This window comes from Artibeus jamaicensis, unplaced genomic scaffold (genome assembly GCF_021234435.1).
Source record: "Artibeus jamaicensis isolate MK-2021 breed Jamaican fruit bat unplaced genomic scaffold, CSHL_Jam_final scaffold_854, whole genome shotgun sequence".
Classification (NCBI taxonomy): domain Eukaryota; kingdom Metazoa; phylum Chordata; class Mammalia; order Chiroptera; family Phyllostomidae; genus Artibeus; species Artibeus jamaicensis.
The window spans coordinates 941,861-961,912 of NW_026522058.1; the positions used below are offsets into that span (position 1 = coordinate 941,861).

Here is a 20,052-nt window from a genome sequence, read left to right on the forward strand (position 1 = left end):
TCCTCCAAAGTAATCAGGAGCTCTGGTGCTCTATTCCAAGCCTTTGGTATCCTGACCCCCCAGTACCTATCCAATCATCATGCTGTGAAGTCTGAAAGATGCCACATGTAGAGGTGCCTTAGAGAGGCAGGGCCCCTGAGTGCTAGCACTTCTCACCATCAAAGCCTGTCACCCCTTTGACATAATGTGCATCTAAAGGTCCCTCATGATGAAAATAGGCAGGAGGTTCTGATTTTAAAACATTGTTTTCATAATTTTTTTCCTGCTTCCATGCTACAGAGGCTCTCCACTTTTCTTGTAGCTTCACACGTAAACTTTTCTGGCTGGCACTCAAGGCTGCTACTGCTCCATTATCTTCTTACTCAGCCTGTCCCCAGCACCTTCCCAGTCTCTGCTGTTTTGAGGCCATTCTCTCCACAGCCCACAGAATTTGTGTCCTTATTTTCACCCCTTTGGTGGGCTGATCTTGATGCCCTTTTTCTTCCCTTTCTCATTCTATCATCTTAGTCCATTCAATGTCACAAGCTCCACTTGACTGGAAATAGTCCCAAAGTGTCTCTCGTATCTGTTATAAAACTGAGAGGTAGATGTGTATCACATCATTGTAGCTGAAAGGAAACTTTAGAGGAAATGAAACGAAGTGATGAAGGGGACTGATCTAATTATAGGGAAGCTGGAAAGGAGAGTAAAGTTGAGAAAGATGGCTGGAAATGGGGTGTTATGGAGGTTTGAGAAAGAGATAGTGAGAGGGGTTATTTGGCATAAGAGAAGTCCCCTTCTCATCTCTCATCATTCCCTCTACTTTCCCAATATTAAGTACACTCAGTTTCTTTAATCAACAATTCTGAAGTGCAATGAGTCCCTGGCCTCAAGTGTCCAGGATGTTGCTGAAGTAAGGAGAGAGCCTTTGCAACATCATAGGTAAATCTTCATTTGTTTTATTGACTCAATATGTCCCACCAAAAACAGTCATTCATATCACTGGGTATCATTTTCCTTCTCTACACAATGGGGAGGTTGGGTTAGATGTGGGTTCTCTGACTTGGATGTGCATCAGGGTCACTATGGGGAATCTCTCAGGCTGCCCACCCCAAATCACCCTCCTCACTCTCAAGACAAAGAGGTACTGTAAGGCACAGGGCTGCTCAGCCAGACATCCTTACCCAGGCTCTCTGACCAGAAGTGATACGTGCTACTTCTAGGTCCTGGTCTTATGACATTAGATAAGCCACTTCCATGATTTTTTTCCTTCCTAAGAGCTAGATTCCCAAAGTGAGCTTGAATGTGCCTCAACCTTAATAATGTAGGTGGTGATAACACCTTACGAATGGCCTGAACAGCAAAAGGAAAGGGAGCCACGTGCCTGAACTCATGTGTGAAGCAGGGTTACTCAGCCAACCTGGACTACTCATCTTGGGGCTGTTATATGAGAGAGAAATAAATATGTATATTTTAAAATCCCTCATACTTGGAGATTAAGTTCCATCAGTTTAGTCTTACCCTAACAAATTTAGTAACTTTAGGAGCTATTATTAAATACAAATTCCTGAGCCCTGATCCATAAGATCTGGGTTCTACAGAAAAGAGAAAGGACAATAGCATGCACATTGTTTAGGAGAGTGTTAGGTTGGCTGATGTGCACCAAAGTTCGAACACAGCTAAATTAGAGGAACTAAAAGCTTTCTTTCTAGTTAGACAACATTCTGATTTCAGTCCCAGTTAGGGGGAAAAGGGTTGCTGCCTATGTATTCAGGGCTTTCAAGGATCGCCCTGGGACCAAACAAGTCAATTTAACTCAGAGAGCATCCACCCCTCACACAGTCCCAGAACTAGCAAGTCAGAGGACCCCAAAACCCCTTATCCATGGATGCATCTGGGAGCAAACGCAGTACCCTGTGAGCAGGAGTCAGGTTTCCTATTACAACAGTGGCCGAGAAGTTGGCGGAGGTGTCACACACATGAAATACATCCTTTGTTCCCCAGCAATCAAAGAACAGCAGGTTTGGGATGACTGTTTAACATCCCCAAATCTTCATGCTTATAAAGTATGAAAACTTTGTCAAAATCACATATCATTACCACAAGGATGATTAATAAGTAATATGAACTGGGCTTTTATGATGTGTCAGGCACTGGTCTAAACACGTATGTATACTGCAGAACAACTTTCATGAGGTAGATTATTATTATCTCCACTTCAGTAACGAAGAAACTGAGGCACTGTAGGTAATGTACAAAGTGAGGTAATGTATAAAGTCACACAAATGGTACCCCAGGAAGAAACAAGGACATTCTGATTCCATAGGCCATGCTTTTCCCCATTCATGCTTTTCCCCATTCACCTTTGTTTGGTAGGAAAAAGCAAATTTGCCCATAACTATACAGAAAGATAACAGTGGGACACTCCTGAATTTGCTCCATCTCAAAGGATTGTTTGAGGATTGAATGAAAGTTGTTATCACTATTTTTATTATGATTAGATCAGAACACTGTTAAGCATACAACTGAAGAGAAATATTTGTAATACATATGGCTGACAAAGGGTTGATATCTTTAATATATAAAGAAGTCTGTCAATTTAATAAGATAAAATGAAAATACCTACAGAAAAATAAATAAGGAACACAAAGAGAAAATTAACAACAACAAAAAAAGAAATAATCATTAAACATTGGAAATTGTTTCCTTCCTACTAAAGGTAATATAAATAAAAACAATGTAATATCATTTTTACATGCCCAATCAGCAGAAATAAGATTTTAAAAAATAACATAATGCTGGCATGCGTACAAGAAAGAGGACATTCTCATGCACTTCTCCTGGGAAAACAAATTGGTAAATTTGCCGTCTTTCTGGGGAACAATTTGAATTAAGCCCCGTTCCAATTTTCAGACTCCTGCACATTTGGTTTCTTTACTTCACTGATGACACTCTTCCCTCCTCTCACACATACTTCTGGCTAGAAAGTCAAGACTCTGTCAGTTCAGTGAGTTAGGGACCTCACTGAAAGGCCTGTGTAGGCCCAGGGGCTTATTTTTCACAGGGTCAGAGAGCAGGGCATCAGGAGCTGGCAGACCCTGGGGCATGTGTGAGCTGCAGGTTCCGCTTCTTGCCTGTGCTCACCTTGCTATCGGCAGCTTGAGCTGTTCCGAGAACTCCATGTTCTCCATTTCAGGAATGTGGGCTGAGTTCTTGGACCCATCACAAGAAATACCCCTTCTGAGAGCTCTCCTGGGCACAGGAGGCAGGGCCTGTTGCAGGAGGAACTGGCAGTGGGGAGCAAGATTGGGAGGACAGGCCCTTGAAACTTGCCCGCACAAAGTGACACTTGTCCCCACCAAGTGACATTTGTCCCCTTCTGTCCCTTTATACCCCTTCTTCACCCAGCTTCCATGTTTTCTTCTTTTTACTGGATTGTGCCTTCACCACACATGTCCCTTCTGCACCTTTCATAGCTTCTGCCTTCTCATTTCCTTCCAGGTTGTGCACCGCTTGACTTTGTGTGTTTTTCTCTGTGTGTCTTGCATTCGAACTCACTGTTCAGGGATAGAGTGACAAATTGGACAGACTTTCTGGAGCCAGGCCACCTGTGTGATTTTCACTCAAAGGCCAGTGTTCCTTCTGCCCTGGTTTCAGTCCCTGTGGGGCAACCTGTTCATCCAGTGCTAATGGGTACGGCACAGAGCTGCTCAGGTCGAGAAGGACAAGAACGGCATGAACTGGTGGACTCACCCTGCATGCACGTCAGGCCCTGTTAGGGGGATGCTGCTGAACAGCTCCTCAGTCCACCAAATTCCCCTTTGTCTTCCTTTAGAATTGCTCAGCTGTTTTTATAAAAATCATACTCATTGTAACCACTTTTTAAAAAAAGGTGTAAATAAAAGAAATATACCCTCACTATATGAGGCATTGGATATAAGACAATCATACAATACCTTAGGAGAAAAAGATATTTTTGTTATCTGAAGTGATCGATGCAGGCACCTATGAAAGAAGGACAAAAATCTTTACTTCGATAGATAGTCCATTAAAATAGCTAAAATTTGAATTGAAGAAGAAAAGGGGACTAGGAATGGGAAGGAACACATGAATAGGAGGAGTAAGTGAAAATATGGTTGATATTGCTACAACCTCTGTAGCTTTCTTTTGATTAGCATCAGCCTGGTATATAATTTCACACCCTTTCCTATTAGTTAACCTCTTTAGGTCTTCATGTGAAGTGTATTTCTTGTAGACCATGTATAGGTGAGTCTTGTTTTTGTAAATTCAATCTGACTAGTACCAGCTTTTAGTTGGTATGCTTAGGACATATACATTTAATGAAATTATTTATATGGTTAGTTTGAAGCTAGTATCTTTTTTCTTTTATTTTTGTTTCTTCTATTCTTTATTCCCTTTTCCTGATCTTTGGGGGCCTTCACTAGGATTTATCAAAAATTGAAATGATTCTATTTTTTATCTCTTTTGTTGAAGTTTAATTTATATCTCCTCATTTGGTTAATTCAGTGGTTGCAACAGAATTTTTAGTATATATCTTTAATTTATCATAGCATACTTTCAACTGACAAAGTACTATTTCATATACTGTTTAAGAATAGTACAGTAATAGACTTTCATTTTTCTTCTTTCAGATTTTATGTTGTCATACATTTTACTTTGAAATATGATATAAATTCCATTATACATTGCCACTATTTTAATATTTTAAATCAATGAAATAGTAAGAATAAAACATTTATCTGCCTATGTAGTTGCCATTACAGTGTTTCTCATTCCCTGATGTACAGTTGGACTTCCAGCTGCTGTAATTTCCCCCTGCCTGTTGGAGTTTCCTTTAACCTTTCTTGTAGCGTGAGTTTACTGGTGATGAATTCTTTAAGCTTCTCAATCTGAGAAAGTTTTTATTTTACCTTAGTGTTTTAAAGATATTCTTGCCAGGCATAGAATTTCTATATTGACAGTTTTCTTATACTGAGTACTTTAATAAAGTTTTCCCACTGTATTCTTACTTATATTATTTCAGATGAGAAATCTAATGTCACCCCCTATCTTCATTTCTCTGACCACAGCATTTCTTTTTGCCGAGGCCATGTTACTGAAATGAAGGGGTACATTTGCCTATGTGCATCAAAGCCCAGTAAGACACCAACAGAAGTTTGCAACCAAGAAAGTTAAGGACTTATTAAGGGGGTGGCACTGTGCCCAGAGTCACAGGCACCTCATGCTCAAAGACCTGGCTGCCCCATGACTTCCAGGAAATGGATCATATTGGGAAAAAATCATTAGTCATGGTGACTAACGGAGTTAGAGTTGTGGTCTCCACAGATTGGTCAATGCTAGGGTTGGGGGTAATTGATTATTGCATCAGGTCCTGATGTCAGCCGTAGGGTTGTTCTGGAACTAAAACACAACTGAGGCCTAGATGTTATCTCTAGTTTGACTGAAAGTGCTTCTGTAGTCAACAGACCCTAGGTTTTGTTTCTAAGAATACTGGATACTAACCAGAACCTCATTGTCCTGAGGGCTTAATAATTAAGCAAAGGAGAGGGAGATGGGTGAGTCAGGATGCTGAATGAGGTCAGTTTGAGTCAAAGGGGGGAAAATCAAAGCAAAAGGCCAGATTAAAGAAAACAAAGTTTTTGCATAGTTACAGCTCTAAGGTTTTCTCTTTATTGCTTTTTCCTCTTCCCAATTTGATTATGATGTGTCTTATGATGTGTCTTCCCAATTTGATTATGATCACTGTTTTCTTTGTGTTTTTGTGTTTGGAGTTTGTTGAGCTTCTTTGGCTTTGTGAATTAATACTTTTCATCAAGTTTTGAAAGTTTTTGGTCATTATTTCTTCTGATTTTCTTTTCATCCCCCTGCTTCTTTTCTTCAGGGACTCAACTTATCCATTGGAGGTCACTTGAATTCATTCTAGAGCTTACTGATGTGATGCTCTTTTCATATTTGTTTTCTTTGTCTGTGTTTCATTCCTATTGCTTTCTATTCATTAATCTTTCTTCTGCAATGTCTTATCTGCCATCAGTCTCATCCAGTGTATTATTTCACCCATTGTACAATAGTTTTTTCAAGATTTAATTTTTTTAGAGGGAAGGGAAGGAAGGGAGAAAGAGAGGGAGAGAAACATTGATGGGTAAGAGAAACATTGATCAGTTGCTTCTCACATGCCCCCAGATGGCGACCTGGTCTGCAACCCAGTCATGTGCCCTGATGAGGAATCATCCCAGAGACCTTTTGGTTTGCAGGCCAGCACTCAATTCACTGAACCACACCAGCCAGGGCAATACTTTTTATCTTTAGAAGTTTGATTTTTTTCTATTTTCCATCAATCTACTTAACTTTTTGCACATAAAGAATACAGTTACAACAGTAGTATTAAAGTATTTCCTCCATGCTTATTCTGGGTCATTTTTTCTGGTCATCTTCAATTAATTGATTATTCTCCTCATTAAGCTTTGTGTTTTTCTGCTTCCTTTCATGGTTAGTAATTTTTTATTGGATGCCAAACATTGTGAATTTTACCTTGTTGGTTTACCTTGTATGGATATTTTTGTATTCCTATAAACCTTCTTGAACTTTTTTCTGGGATATAAGTTATCTGGAACCATGAAGATCCTGAGGCAGGTTCAGAGCAGAAACAGTCTAGGGCTAATTATTCCCCACTACTGAGGCAAGACCTTCCTAAGTACTCTACCTAATGCACCATGAATTTTGATTTTTTTTCATTCTGGCTAGAAGAAATAGACACAGTTCCTCCTGATTCTTTTAGATGCTTCTTCCTCATCCTCAGATGGTGTTCTCCTACACTCGTGATAACAGGTATGCTGCTAATACTTGGGGAAACCCTTTGCAGGTCTCCAAGTTTCTGTCTTGAGCCAGCTTTCTCCTCTCTGGTACTTTTCCCCTATGGGCGCAAGTTTTCTCATTTCCTCAATATCTTTCTCTCAAATCAGGTAGTTTTCAGGCTTTTCCTAAATTCACTCTTCCTTCACTTTTACCTGAAGTCTCCCTCAAGATAGTAAGCAGAGTGCATTGTAAAGCTCAGCTTATTTGTTTCCTACCTCTCAAGGATCAGTGTGTCTTGTTGCTTGATGTTCTGTGTCTTGGAAATAATTTTTCTAGCATTTTGTCAGGTTTTTTTCCATTGTTTCAGGTGGGAAGGCAAATCAGGTCCATATCACTCATTTTTTTTAAAGATTCTCTCCTTGTCGCAGGCACATGCTCCACTGAGCTACTCTAGCCAGGGCTCATATTACTCATTCTTAACTGGAAGATAATGCTAGTCCCTTTTTTCCTCATTTTAAAACAAGTCTAAAAAGTATTTCTATCTAAACACGTACCCCACAAATTTTTGGAGATAAATGACCTCTGTTTAGTTATCTAGTGGGAAAGTAGAAATATCACAGTAGAGTTGCACTCGGGACGAGCATCTGTCATTAAGGATGCAAGAGCTAGGGAATGCAGAGGTTGAGTGGAAATTTCATAGGAAGTGAGAATGCTTTGTTAAGGCATAAACTGGAAATTTGTTTTTATTGCTGTAGAATATTGGAAAAGAAAGACAAAAATTCTGTATTTTCGTATCACAAGAAGTTGTCTTACTTTGGGTCTTGATGGCTCAAAGGGATGTTAAATGGCTTTTGTGTTAAATTTAAACATTTTTATCTATCTCAGACATGAGGAAAAACCAACAACCTGTTCAATATTAAGACCATTTATAACAGAAAGAGAACCTATAATGTTAAGCAGCAACCATACACAAAGAACTGAACTTTCTGTTTCACTAGGACAAATTCAAACACTGATTTTTCTAATTGTGTCATAACAGTGAAAGACACCTAAAATAACAGGCAAATTTTGCTGTGACCTTTGACAGTTGTGATTTGTGGGTACATATGTTGGATTTACAAAAGAAGTGTGTACTTTTTTGCACCTGAGCTTGAGAAGCGATTTCACCCTGCACATATTTTGAAAGTATTTTTTTCAAGATGTTGCTGGGTTTTGCAATTTATTTGCTGTCTCTTGCTGGTAGAGATCATTATGCTATTTGTTTTAGGTGATGTTTCCTGTAGACTTGTGTGATGAGCATATAATCCAGTCTATGTGTGTATGACCAAGTCTTTCAATACTTTATGCCTGTGTTCTTGTTTTATTTAATAAATATATTCCTTACAAAGTCCAAATTATGAAAAATATTCTAGTATATATATTTGTATCAATATTCTTAATGATGTTTTTAAATATTACTTTGTCTTCTAGTCCATCATACAGTGAGGACTGTGTGTGTTATGAACACTGGAGTTTGTGTTGTTTTTTTCTTGATGTAAAGCCTGCTGTCTCACTGGATTTATTCTATTTTAGTGAATCAAAATTTATAATATATTCTGTCCTAATATATTGCATTCTTCTATTTTCTTTCTATTCTTGATCTTTGAGAAGGGTTAAATATGAACTCAAACCAAACTGATGGCCATTTCTTGGACTGTACCTTCTAAACTCACACTGGCATTACAGGGAAAAAAATCAGGGAACAGTATAACAAGTCCTTTAAAAATTGTGTAGAATCATATAATAAAAAAGCTAACTAAGCAGGGCATAAGTAAATATAAATTTGCAAAAACCTGTAGTCAATTGTGAAGAATTTCTGTCATCCAGAGCTGGCTTGACTTCATTTTTGCAAAATAAAATGTTGAAAGTATTCTACATTAGTGCTCTGTAGGTTGATTTTCAATTATTGATTACCACTTAGTCTGTGTATATCTATTCTGTGTGCCTCTGTAAACTTGGATACTCAAGTCTGTACTGTGGCCCTGGGGGAAGAAATGTCTTGAACTAAGCAAAAGATGTGAATTTCGGAGAACCCATTGATCTTTTCATGACCTGCCAGGCTCATATTTTTTTTTCCAGATTTTTCTCAACCTGACACAATTCTCAGTTTTGTTATGGGTATGAAGACCTGAAGCACAGATATTACATAAAAGTATTTGTGAAAGTATACATGAAGCTGGTTAAAGCCACATTTTTCATTTACAATTTAGCTAAGAGCTACTCTGAGATTTACTCACAAGGTAAGTCTAATTCTACAGACTGGGCATTTGAATTCCACTCCAACTAAGGAACTGACTTTTCCTGTTGCTAATAAAAGTACAAGTTTACTGGTATCAAAATGTGACATTCTTAGAAATTGGCACTTAATATTTAAGAACATGAATGAAGCAGATCTTAAAAATCCATTTGAAGTGATACTTCTTTAGAGTTACTTATTTTAAATTTTAAAAATAGGCAGCTTAAAAAAATGACAATAAAAACATATCATTCAGAAATAACAGTTAAGGCTTTGTTTCAGTCCCTCTCCCCACCACCATGTTTTCTGTACATCCATTAATAGGGATCATATTGTAGATATAGTTTAGTGTTTTGATTTTTCAGTAGCCATTTGCTGCTTTTGGACATTGGCTACTTTTGTATTTGGTCTCCATTCCCTTCCTTGGTTGTAGGGAACAGTCCTTCTGTCAGCAACTGGAATTCTGCTGGGGTTTTAATTGTCTGGTTTTCCTTTACTTCTCAAAGAAAGACGTGAGCATCAGGTGAGCCAATCAGAGGATCCCACGTGCCTAGATATAGCCATGTGACAGAAAAAAGGCCAATCGTAAAAGTTATTTTCCTTGGATAAAATGAGAGAGGAGGACACTGTGATCCTAAATATAAACTATAAGGGTAACTGATTTTCTCTACCATTGCATGGAGAGCCGCTGCATGAGAATGGGTTAGTAGAGAAAGCAGAGTAGAATGAGAGAAAGAAACAGGACTGTAATGAAGGATTTGATTTCTTCATCCTGCTGCGCCTTTTGGACTTCTGTTTTCTGTGAGTCAAATATAGTTTCTCCTGTGTGAGAGTGAATTTGTTCGATACTGCTGTCACTTGTAATGAGATGGTCCTACGACTTAAATATTAAAAGTATTTTGTATCTCTAAAGTTTAATTCATTAATATATTTGTAAATTCTGGAAAATAACCTATTTTAAGAAAATATAATTCTATGAATATAGAATACTATCTCAAATATTAGTTCTTGTTGTAATAGTTATTATCATTGTAGTTTTTTAGTATTTCTATAAACATATCAGATTCAATTTAAACTTTCCCATATTTTTAGATATTTATATTTTCAAATTTCAAATGTTTATTTCTATTAAGTAAAACTGGCTATTCACATTTGCATGCTTAGAATTCTAGGAATTAAAACTGGAGATGACAGTTTCAGCTTTTAAAAGCTCTTTATTTTTCTTGTCAAATTTTTAATTTTAATCAGAAAGGCATGATTCCCCACCTCATGCATTGCCAGGACTGTGCTTGCAAAGTATTCTAATTATTGCCAATTTGAAAGATACAATTTTAGTTGTTTCCTTTTGTGATTGAGGCTATATAATTATATAGTCATTGTCCATTGATTCCTCCTTTTAAGATCTGTTTAAAATCCTGTTTTTTCTTTTTTAAAAAGCAGTTTACTTCTAAAATATCACTTAATAGTTCCTCAAAAATACATACATAGCCCTAGCTGGAGTAGCTCAGTGGACTGAGTGCCTGCCTGCAAACCAAAGGGTTACTGGTTTGATTTCCAGTCAGGTCACATGCCTGGATTGCAAGCTAAGTCCCCAGTTGGGGGTGTGCAAGAGGCAACCACACACTGATCTTTCTTTCCTTCTTTCTTTCTTTCTTTCTTTCTTTCTTTCTTTCTTTCTTTCTTTCTTTCTTTCTTTCTTTCTTTCTTTCTTTCTTTCTTTCTTTCTTTCTTTCTTTCTTTCTTTCTTTCTCTCTCTCTCTCTCTCTCTTTCTCTTTCTTTCTTTCTTTCTTTCTTTCTTTCTTTCTTTCTTTCTTTCTTCTTTCTTTCTTTCTCTCTTCTGCCCTCTCTCCCTATAAATAAATAAATAAATAAAACCTTTTAAAAAAGAAAAGAAATACATATATATTTGTCTACTTAAGGGGCTTATGACTTACCTCAATCTTTTTTTTCTTAATTACAGTTAAATATAGCATACTAACTGGAAACTCAGGACCTGCATTTTAGAAGGTGAGGCCTTGGGCAGACAACCTCCCTCAGACTCTTCCAGCCATGGGAACTCTAAGCTGTTCTAAGCCTTCCAATAAAGTTTAAAAGCAGATAGAAAAAGAACTTGAACAGATATTTGTCCACTCATATTTAAAGCAGCATTATTCACAAAAGCGAAAAAATGAAAGCAATTCATCTCAATCTTTTTCCAAAATCATTTACTGAAAAGTGCCCTCCCATTTTTTTATTATAAAGCACATTTTTTTATGTATAGGGTGGGCAAAAGTAGGTTTACAGTTGTGAGTCCATGAAACAGAGTTTATTTTTTATTATATATTAATTATTGTATTATTTCCCATATGAACAACTGTAAACCTACTTTTGCCATACTTTGGTATACTGAGAAAGTGCTTCTCAAACTTCTCAAGGCTAAAAATCACCTTGTGAATTTGTTTCAAGTGCAAATTTCTGGGCCCACTCTAAGAGACTTTGGTTAATGAGGTCTGAGGAAAAACCAAGGAGGCCGGGTGATTCCGCAGTGAGAGATTACCAAGCAAAAATCTAAGAAACATGGGATGAGCATGTTTCAACACTGTCTGTTCTGTATTCTCTCCCTTCCTGATTCTCTCTCTTTCTCATTTATTTAATTAATCCCCATTCCTACACTCTGCTCTTGTGTTCTGTCTCAGCTAAACTTTTAAAAAATATTTTGTTTATTTATTTTTAGAGAGAGGAGAAAGGAGGGAGAAAGTGAGGAAGAGAAATATCAATATCTGGTTGCCTCTCACGCACCCCTAACTGGGGACCTGGCCTGCAACCCAGGCATGTTCCCCAGTCAGGAATCAAACTGGCAACCCTCTGGTTCACAGCCTGGCACTCAGTCAACTGAACCACATCAGCCATGGTGAAAAAGGATTAAGAAGCATAAAACCACAAGTTGAATTCATTAAGAAGTTTGAAGATATACAAAATAAACAGGTGTCCTGGCCAGCCCTGGTGCATGTCCCATTAGGTTACAAGGGCCACAGGAGCCTGAGTCTGCTGTCCTGTTCTCTCCAACCCAAAATGTCACAGAAGCTCCTGGTCCCCTTTAATGGAAATGGGTACTGAGCTCCCTGGGCTCTCATAATGGGATCACTCTTCTGAAGAGATTCTCTGGAGGAAACTAATGACAGAGTGAGGGCAGGGATGGGAGGAATATGGTGGCACCAAGAAGGCCCACTCTCACATCACCATTGTTTACCAATTTTTTTTCCTGTCCCATCCTAGGTCTCAGATCTCCTATCTTCAATTTTCCTATTCTTTCCACTTTCTGATGTGTGGTCCCAACATCTACCTCTCTTTAACTCCACCATTCTCTGATTTTCTCTACTAACTTGTATACAGACTTGGGTCTAACCTGGGATCAGAGGCTCTCCTCCATCTCCATCTCCATCTCCATCTCCATCTCCATCTCCATCTCCATCTCCATCTCCATCTCCGTCTTCCCATGTAGGTCGGGGTCTCTGGGTTACCAGTACTAGAGAATCACTCAGATAGTCGTAAGGGAGGACTTCTCTTACACCAAGTGCAACAGCACAACCACGTTTGATGGAATGTGGACCAGTTTATCGTGGTGCTCTAGTGGCTCAAAAACAATTCTAGCACTGGCTGTTTTGTTGGTCTCTATGCTTCTGTTAGTCCCTTTACATAGAGTTACAAAGACACCCTAGAAAAGGATGTACAGTCTATCTCAGGAAGGGAGACTAGACTTATGGAGAATAGCAGTTAAAAACAGAGATGTGGAAATCAGACAGTCTTGCGACCTGAGCTAGAACCAAGTTTCTGCTAGCCTAACACAAGACATTTAAGCAATCTCCCTTCATGAAGAAATGGTAATTACATTAAAAAAAAACAAAAACACTACTAAAAGTAATATCTTTACTTGAGATTGTTTGGATGATGAAAGCTCACTATGCTCACCCTTATTGTTTATTATTTTTATTTTAGGGTGATCCCAAGAATGTATTTATCTCAGCTGCTCACACTTGTTCTTCTGTCTTCCTACTTCAAGCTCCTGTACTCTTAGAAAAGGTCTATATCCCCAGGGTCAGGCTCTCCCCAGCCCAGCCCTTGGAACATCTACTCTCTGAAGCTCTAACAACACAAGGACTGAAAGAGGTAAGGAGGCCACGGGCAGAGCGAGGCCTGGAGGCCTGCTCTTCAGTTCACCTGAGACACCTGCCTTGCTCTGGGAAGAAAGCTTCCTTGGAGAATTAATGATTAACAGTCAGATTTGGAATAGGAATAGAAAATGATTATCAGGACCAGGAGTCTCCTGTGAAAGATGAACACTTTCCACTAAAAAGTAGACTATGATCTGATGTCTAGCAATGGGGCTCAATTTCTGAGAACTGTTTACTTCTGCTCAGGCTCTTTTAAGGAAAGTTTTTAAAAAAATATGTTAACACTTAACATAATTACCAGGAAGCATAATAATGTGCTTCACCAATGTATACCAAATTAAATAATTTAATTTCTTTTTAAAGTAATATAACTTATTCCAGGAAATATAAGTCATCTACCCAGATTTATACATCTATGTAGCAAAGACACTTGCTCATACATATTTGAAGTATGGGGGTAATATTAGTGCAGCCTACTGTGGGTGAATAGACATGAAACACATAGAGAGGGAAGTAATGCCTGAAATCTCTGATGATGAGGTTACCATAATTGCAAAGAGGCATACAAGAATGGAGAAGGTATAGGGATGTGAAAACCTGATCATAGCAAAAACCATGAAGTCTACCTAGGGGACAAAAAAGGAAGAAAGAAACACAAGGCACAGGATGTATCCTAGTAGAAAAGTAATTCTGAGCGCTAAGAGAAGGCAGAGGAGACTGCAAAATGGACTGAGCCATTCCAGGCAATGAAGTAAATGTGGTAAAAACAGACACACGAAGAGGCTAAGCATATAGTGTTCATTTGACCCTACTGACCCTGCTCAGTCTTCTCCAAGAGCATCCATGGTCAGAGTAAGCAATTTATTTTTAGAGAGGGGAAGGGAGGGAGAAGGGAGGGAGAGAAGCATCATTTCTCTCATGCACTCCCAACTAGGGACCTAGCCCACAACCTGGGCATATGCCCTGACTAGGAACCGAACCTGCAACCCTTGAGACCCTTCGACCCTTTGTTTGGTTCTCAGACCAGTGCTCAGTTCACTGAGCTACACCAGCCAGGGCTGAGTTGTCAATTTAAAAATGGTCCAAAGTCTTAGAGCTCACAGAAGCTATAGGTGGTGGAAATGGAACCTGCACAGGAATAGAAGGGGTACTGTAACACAGCAGAACATATCTCCCTATCTCTTGTATTCTCCACAGGAAAATATGAAAACTCTACTCACCATGCAGTCCCTGCCTCTGCTCCTCCTGCTGCTGCAACCACTTCCACTGCAGGTTCTAATGCAACGATTTTTTGGTGTTCCAGATCAACTGGCAGAAGAATTAGAAGATTATGCAGATGAGTTATATAGCACAGGGCCTACCAAACCACCTACCAAAGAAATTTTCCAAAAGCATGTCATAATTCCTCCTGTATTTCCATTATATTTTGAATACGACTGTAGTTTTGAAATGAGGTTCAGAAATGTTCATGACAGGTTTTACTGTAGGAAAGAACACTTTTTCCTCCCAGTAACATATGAGGAGCTACAGAAGACCTGTAACAGCAAGTTTGTGGCATGTAGGAATGGAGTTAAGAGATGCCACAAGACCGAGAAAATAATAGAAGGACTGCACTGTAAGTTAACAAGTGGAATTAGGATGTCAGGCTGTTATTATGAAACTTTTCTCAAGAAGGGATATGTCCTTATCACTTGCCGATGGCAAGATGATATTGGAGAAATTATTCCCGAGCAAGTAAATGATATTTTGGAAATATCTGGCAAGCAGTAAAGTGTCAGACACTAGGAAGATCTCTTCCTCCCACCATTCTAGAAAAGTATTCTTTATAGAATGGGAGGGTATACTCCTCTCCATGCTGATTCTTATAGGTCCAAGTTGAGAATGGTCATTTTGATCCATTAATTGTAATCATCCACCTCCCTCTCTTCTTCCCCTAACACCACAGGCAGGCAACCTGGGCTAGGTTCAAAGACAGTGCTTGGAGACATGACTTCAGACAGGTCATGTAACTGAGCACATTGTGGATGTATTGAGGACGAATGCCCGTAGTGGAAGGATGGCCATCACCAAAAAGAACAAAAAATGGTTGCCTGAAGTGTGCTCTGAAGTTGTATTAGTGTGAATCTCTAGTTCAGTAAAAATAATAAAGTGCATTGACTTAGTGAAGTGTCTCTGCTGTGGTCGCTTACCAGTGTCACTGGTATGAGGCTTCTTAGTTTGGGATTTCCTTTCTCTGTGAACCGATTTGTAACAAAAAGCTCTCAGAGCCCCTTGAGAAACTGTGTATCGTAATTCATCTATCTAGTGCTATATTTATAAGTATTTTGCTTGTTCTATTCTGTTCTTTCCATACAATGCAATATTCACAGGAAAATGAAGGTATAGGTTCTAATAGGAGATACTTCAGGATAAACACCTAAATATTTAGGGTAGCAAACTTCCCAAAGGGTTTTTCAATTATTTGATATTTCTTTTATGGATTCCTATGCCTTTGATTTAGCTTATTCACAAAACTACAAACAATTCATCGTTCTTGACAGTCACATTTATTCACAATTCCTTTCTCCACTTCCCATAGGTATGGCTTTTTCTAAGAACATTCCATTTTCAAACAGGCTCAGTATGACTGAAGACTCGGTATGATAAACCTACCTGTCCAGTTTAGGTAATAATTTCTCTCCTTTTGTCTGTGAAACTCCTTAATATGTTTAAATAATTATTCCCTCTAACTAACATATGGAAAACTGGATAAGGACTAGTGATAGGAGAGGGTAGGGAGGGTGTCTATTTCTCCTGCACATTTCTGTGCAATCCAATATGCCCATCTTTTTACTGTTCCCCATCCTTGTCTTCAGACTTAGAGCTAAGGTCCTAATTCATAAATCAGTTGATGTAAATAGCGGCTTAGGGTTCATTTATTTATCCACTAAGTATTGAATGTTTGTGCATGACAGTCACTTCGCCAGCTCTTGGGCCCACAGAGTGAAATGTGGATATCTGGTTATAGGTTAAGTTGTTCCTAAAGCTAGAATTCAAACAGATTCAGGTGTACATGGTTAACTGGTGAGACCGTGTTTGAAAAGATTCTAGTTACATGAGGAGAACTGCTGAAGAAGAAGGGTCTGCATAATAAAAAGGAAAATGAAAACTGGTGCAGAGAAGCAAGAATGTATTTCACTTCCATCTACCTCCCCATCCCACATTCCTCATACACATATCACACACTAGTGCTTTTTAACCAGTGTTTGAACTCTATGCAGAGAAAAGCTTTAAGTAGAACATGTTAGAATTATTTTGATGAAAGACTGAGGAACAAACAATGCTGTTCTGGCACTGCGGGATGAAGAGTACCATGGAGTGGTAAAGGTATAATCTCTCCCTATCCCAAAGGAAAGCCACATGGCTTGGTTTCGATGCTGTTGGAAAAAATCACATCTTGGTATAAAGGCCGTGTCATGAAGGCACTGGCAGCCATGACATTGAACAAGACCCCACAAGTGTCTTCAAGGGTTTTTATTTTTAATTCTCACTCAAGGATATTTTTCATTGTTTTTAGAAAGAGAGGAAGGGAGAGAGAGAAACATGAATGTAAGAGAGAAGCATTGACTGGTTGCTTCCCATAGGGGCCCCTACTGTAGATTGTAGATTTTAGATCATAGATTGTAGGCACCTGGACCTGGGATCTCACATGCCTAGTAGGCACCAGGATCCAGACAGGGCAGGGTTGGGGGACAGGGATCATATGCACTGGGAGGGAGAAGAAACCTGCACCTAGGTATATGCCCTGACTGGGAATCAATGAGCAGCCTCTTGTTCTGGGATGATGCTCTAACCAACTGAGCCACTCCGGCTAGGGTGACATTGGTGAGATTTTAAAGCATAGAGGATTATAAATGCAGACACAATGCACTTTCCCTCAATAAGCTGATCTTTTTTTTTTTTTTATCTTAGGGTCGTAATAGGAACCTGAAATTTTATCTGAGCACATAGCCACCCAAAGTAAAAGAGATATTTCCCAGGGTTGGTTCTTTGTTTCAATTAAAATTGAACATGTGACTAATTTCTAGACAATAGGACATCTATAGAAAATAAGTGAAACAAGCATCTATCTTGGACCCTGACATGGAAGTTTGCAAAGTTTGGCAGAGCAACGAAATAGAAAGAACCTGCATATAACCCTGTGAGCACCATACCAGGCGTGAACTGACTGTCCCTGGACTATAGAAAAAGAAATGGACCTTAGACAGAGAAACAAGTACCTGTCTTGTTTCAGCCACTGCTATTTGAAGTTTCTGTCACTGTCAAACCAATTCTAATTAATATGTACAGGAACTGGGAAGAGGGGGCAAACTCATATGAGGTGTAGGTTGTTACTATTAAAACAAGTCTAACAGTAACCCCTGAGGAGGTATAGGTTGCCCAAGCATAAGGCCTGATGTAAATTTCAGAAATTATATGTAACGATACAATTAGAAAAACAGAAGCACAATAGCTGACATTGTCAGGCCAATGGTTAACTTCTTCTATTATCCTATGCCTTTTTTACTTCAAATATTCCAGCAAAGGAGACTAACCAAAGAAAATTCAGGATTAGGAGAAACAACTCTTAGTTGGGAATTACACTTTGGAATGCATCACTGACCTATTGACAAGCCTGGAGGACCACAGAAGTTTTTGTGTTTAATAAGCCTTGGGTGATTCTTCTTAATCTTGAAACTACTACAGGTAGAAGTGAGACTGTTTGATCAATCTTTTGGCTTTCTAAGCCCCAAGCCAAGACCCAAACTGAGATTCCCATTGCTCTGCATCCTTCCATCCACCTTGTGATTTACTACCACAGGTCACAAAACAACTTTGTGAGATACCCAAAGTACAGTCAGGCACCTACTGAGTTAATTCATTTAATAATATAATTTGCAAGTTAAATTTAAAAGCCAAAGGAAGAACTATGGGCTTTAGTTCTTTTTAAATTTTAACCAAAATAATTCCCATTGTTAAAACCAAAATAAACTTCTCAGTAGGTATTCTGGAAAAACTATTTTGAGTGCACCAAAAAGCTTGAATCAACCCTCATAACTTTTGCCCCTCAATAGCCTGATGCCATCGGCATGCCCTTGGTTGCTGCTCAGAGCTTAGTACAGAAAAATCCTGATGGTGTGTGTGTGGCCTGGGGCCTGCCCTGGGCCTTCTGCTTCTGGCTGAGAGCTAAGACAAGTAGAATGATAACCTTACTGCCAGACCCTTGGGGCACAATCATACTTGGGCATGATCAAAAGACAGAGTTGACAGGTGGAAAAAAATGATATAGGCAATAAGGAACATTCTGATATGAACGGTATATGCACACACTGACCTCATTATTCAGGATATATCAAAGGTCAACTGTGTTCCCTGAATGGAAACAGGCACTGATTTCCTTCTTATTTCAAACAGTAATGATAAAACCCACAAAACTTACATGTCCAGACCTGTAAAAAAAGGTTACAGTTCCACTAAAAGACAAATTTTAGTCCTGACTGATATGGCTCAGTGGGTTGAGCATTATCTTGCAAACCCAAAGGTCACCAGTCTGATTCTTGGTCAGGGCACATGCCTAGGTTACGGACCAGGTTGGGGGCATGCGAGAGGCAACTGATTGACATTTTTCTCCTTGTTTCTCTCCATGTTTCTTCCTCTCTTTTGAAAAATAAACATAAACAAAAAGTTTAAAGACTTCAAGTGCCCTTGTCCCCAATAAGGAATGTAATCTCCCTTTAATGTCCTTGGGTAACTTCTGAATCTACTTGGAGTGTTAACTTTATGCAATCTCACAGATACTTCACATCCTTCCCATTGCTCTCTCTGTTCAGGGGTCATGTCCACTGACTGGACGTCATTGGACTGTCTCCACACTGCTGATGCTGCTTCCCCTTTATTTCTAGATCCCAAGATGCACTGATCAGAGGTGCTAGATAAAAACTTTTTTAAAACTTTTTTTAAAGAAGAGGGGAAGGGAGGGAGAAAGAGAAGGAGAGATTATCATTGTGTGGTTGCCTCTTGCACACCCCCAACTGGGGACCTGGCTCACAACCCAGGCATGTGCCCTGACTGGGAATCAAACTGGTGACCCTTTGGTTTGCAGTCCAGCCCTCAATCCACTGAGCCATTCCAGGCAGGGTTAGAAATGTCTTTAAAATTAAAATTTAAGAACATTGTTATTAAAAATTTAAAAGTAGTAAAATATACAGAAGTTAACATCCTTGTATAAGCCTTTTTTATTTGCCTTTGAGAATATTTCCAAAGTACAGAATCCTACCAATAAACTTCATGGATTACATGAGTATTTCATTTGTGATTGTCACTGAGATTTACATTTTGTGTACTTTTCTATAAGTGTGCTATAGTTCAATTTTTAAAAAAGGTTTTATTTACTTTAGGTTTGTCTGGGTATTTTTTTGAGGGGAGGGGTGAAAAGAAGGCGAGAGGGTGAGAATGACTGACCTGAGAGAGAAACACCAGTTGGTTGCCTTTTTCATGTACCCCAATGGGGAGGAACCCGCAGCCCAGGCATGTGCCCAGAATCAAACCAGTGACCTTTTGCTTTGTGGGACAAAGCCCAACCAACTGAGCCACATTGGTCAGGGCTATATTTCAGTTTTGATATGTTTAAGTTTTTTTCTGGATCAAAGCAAAATTACATTTATAAACTCAAGGTACATTGACAAATTTTCTCCCCAAAGCTGTATCAATACATACTCTCACAAAAACTTTCTCTAAATTCTTTTAATGTTAATATAGAATATATAACTTTCCATTCTAATATTAAAAATTCTGATTGTTTGCCTGGTTATTAA

At 38.8% G+C, this 20,052-nt stretch overlaps 1 protein-coding gene across 1 annotated transcript; it reads left to right on the forward strand.

Annotated features, from left to right (window-relative positions):
* The first annotated feature begins 13,159 nt into the window (after positions 1 to 13,159).
* Positions 13,160 to 14,989, forward strand: RNASE9 (ribonuclease A family member 9 (inactive)). The gene is made up of 2 exons (XM_037128543.2): positions 13,160 to 13,214; positions 14,417 to 14,989. The coding sequence occupies exon 2, from the start codon at positions 14,423 to 14,425 to the stop codon at positions 14,987 to 14,989; it is 567 nt and encodes a 188-aa protein (XP_036984438.1). The 5' UTR covers positions 13,160 to 13,214; positions 14,417 to 14,422.
* Positions 14,990 to 20,052: the final 5,063 nt, after the last annotated feature.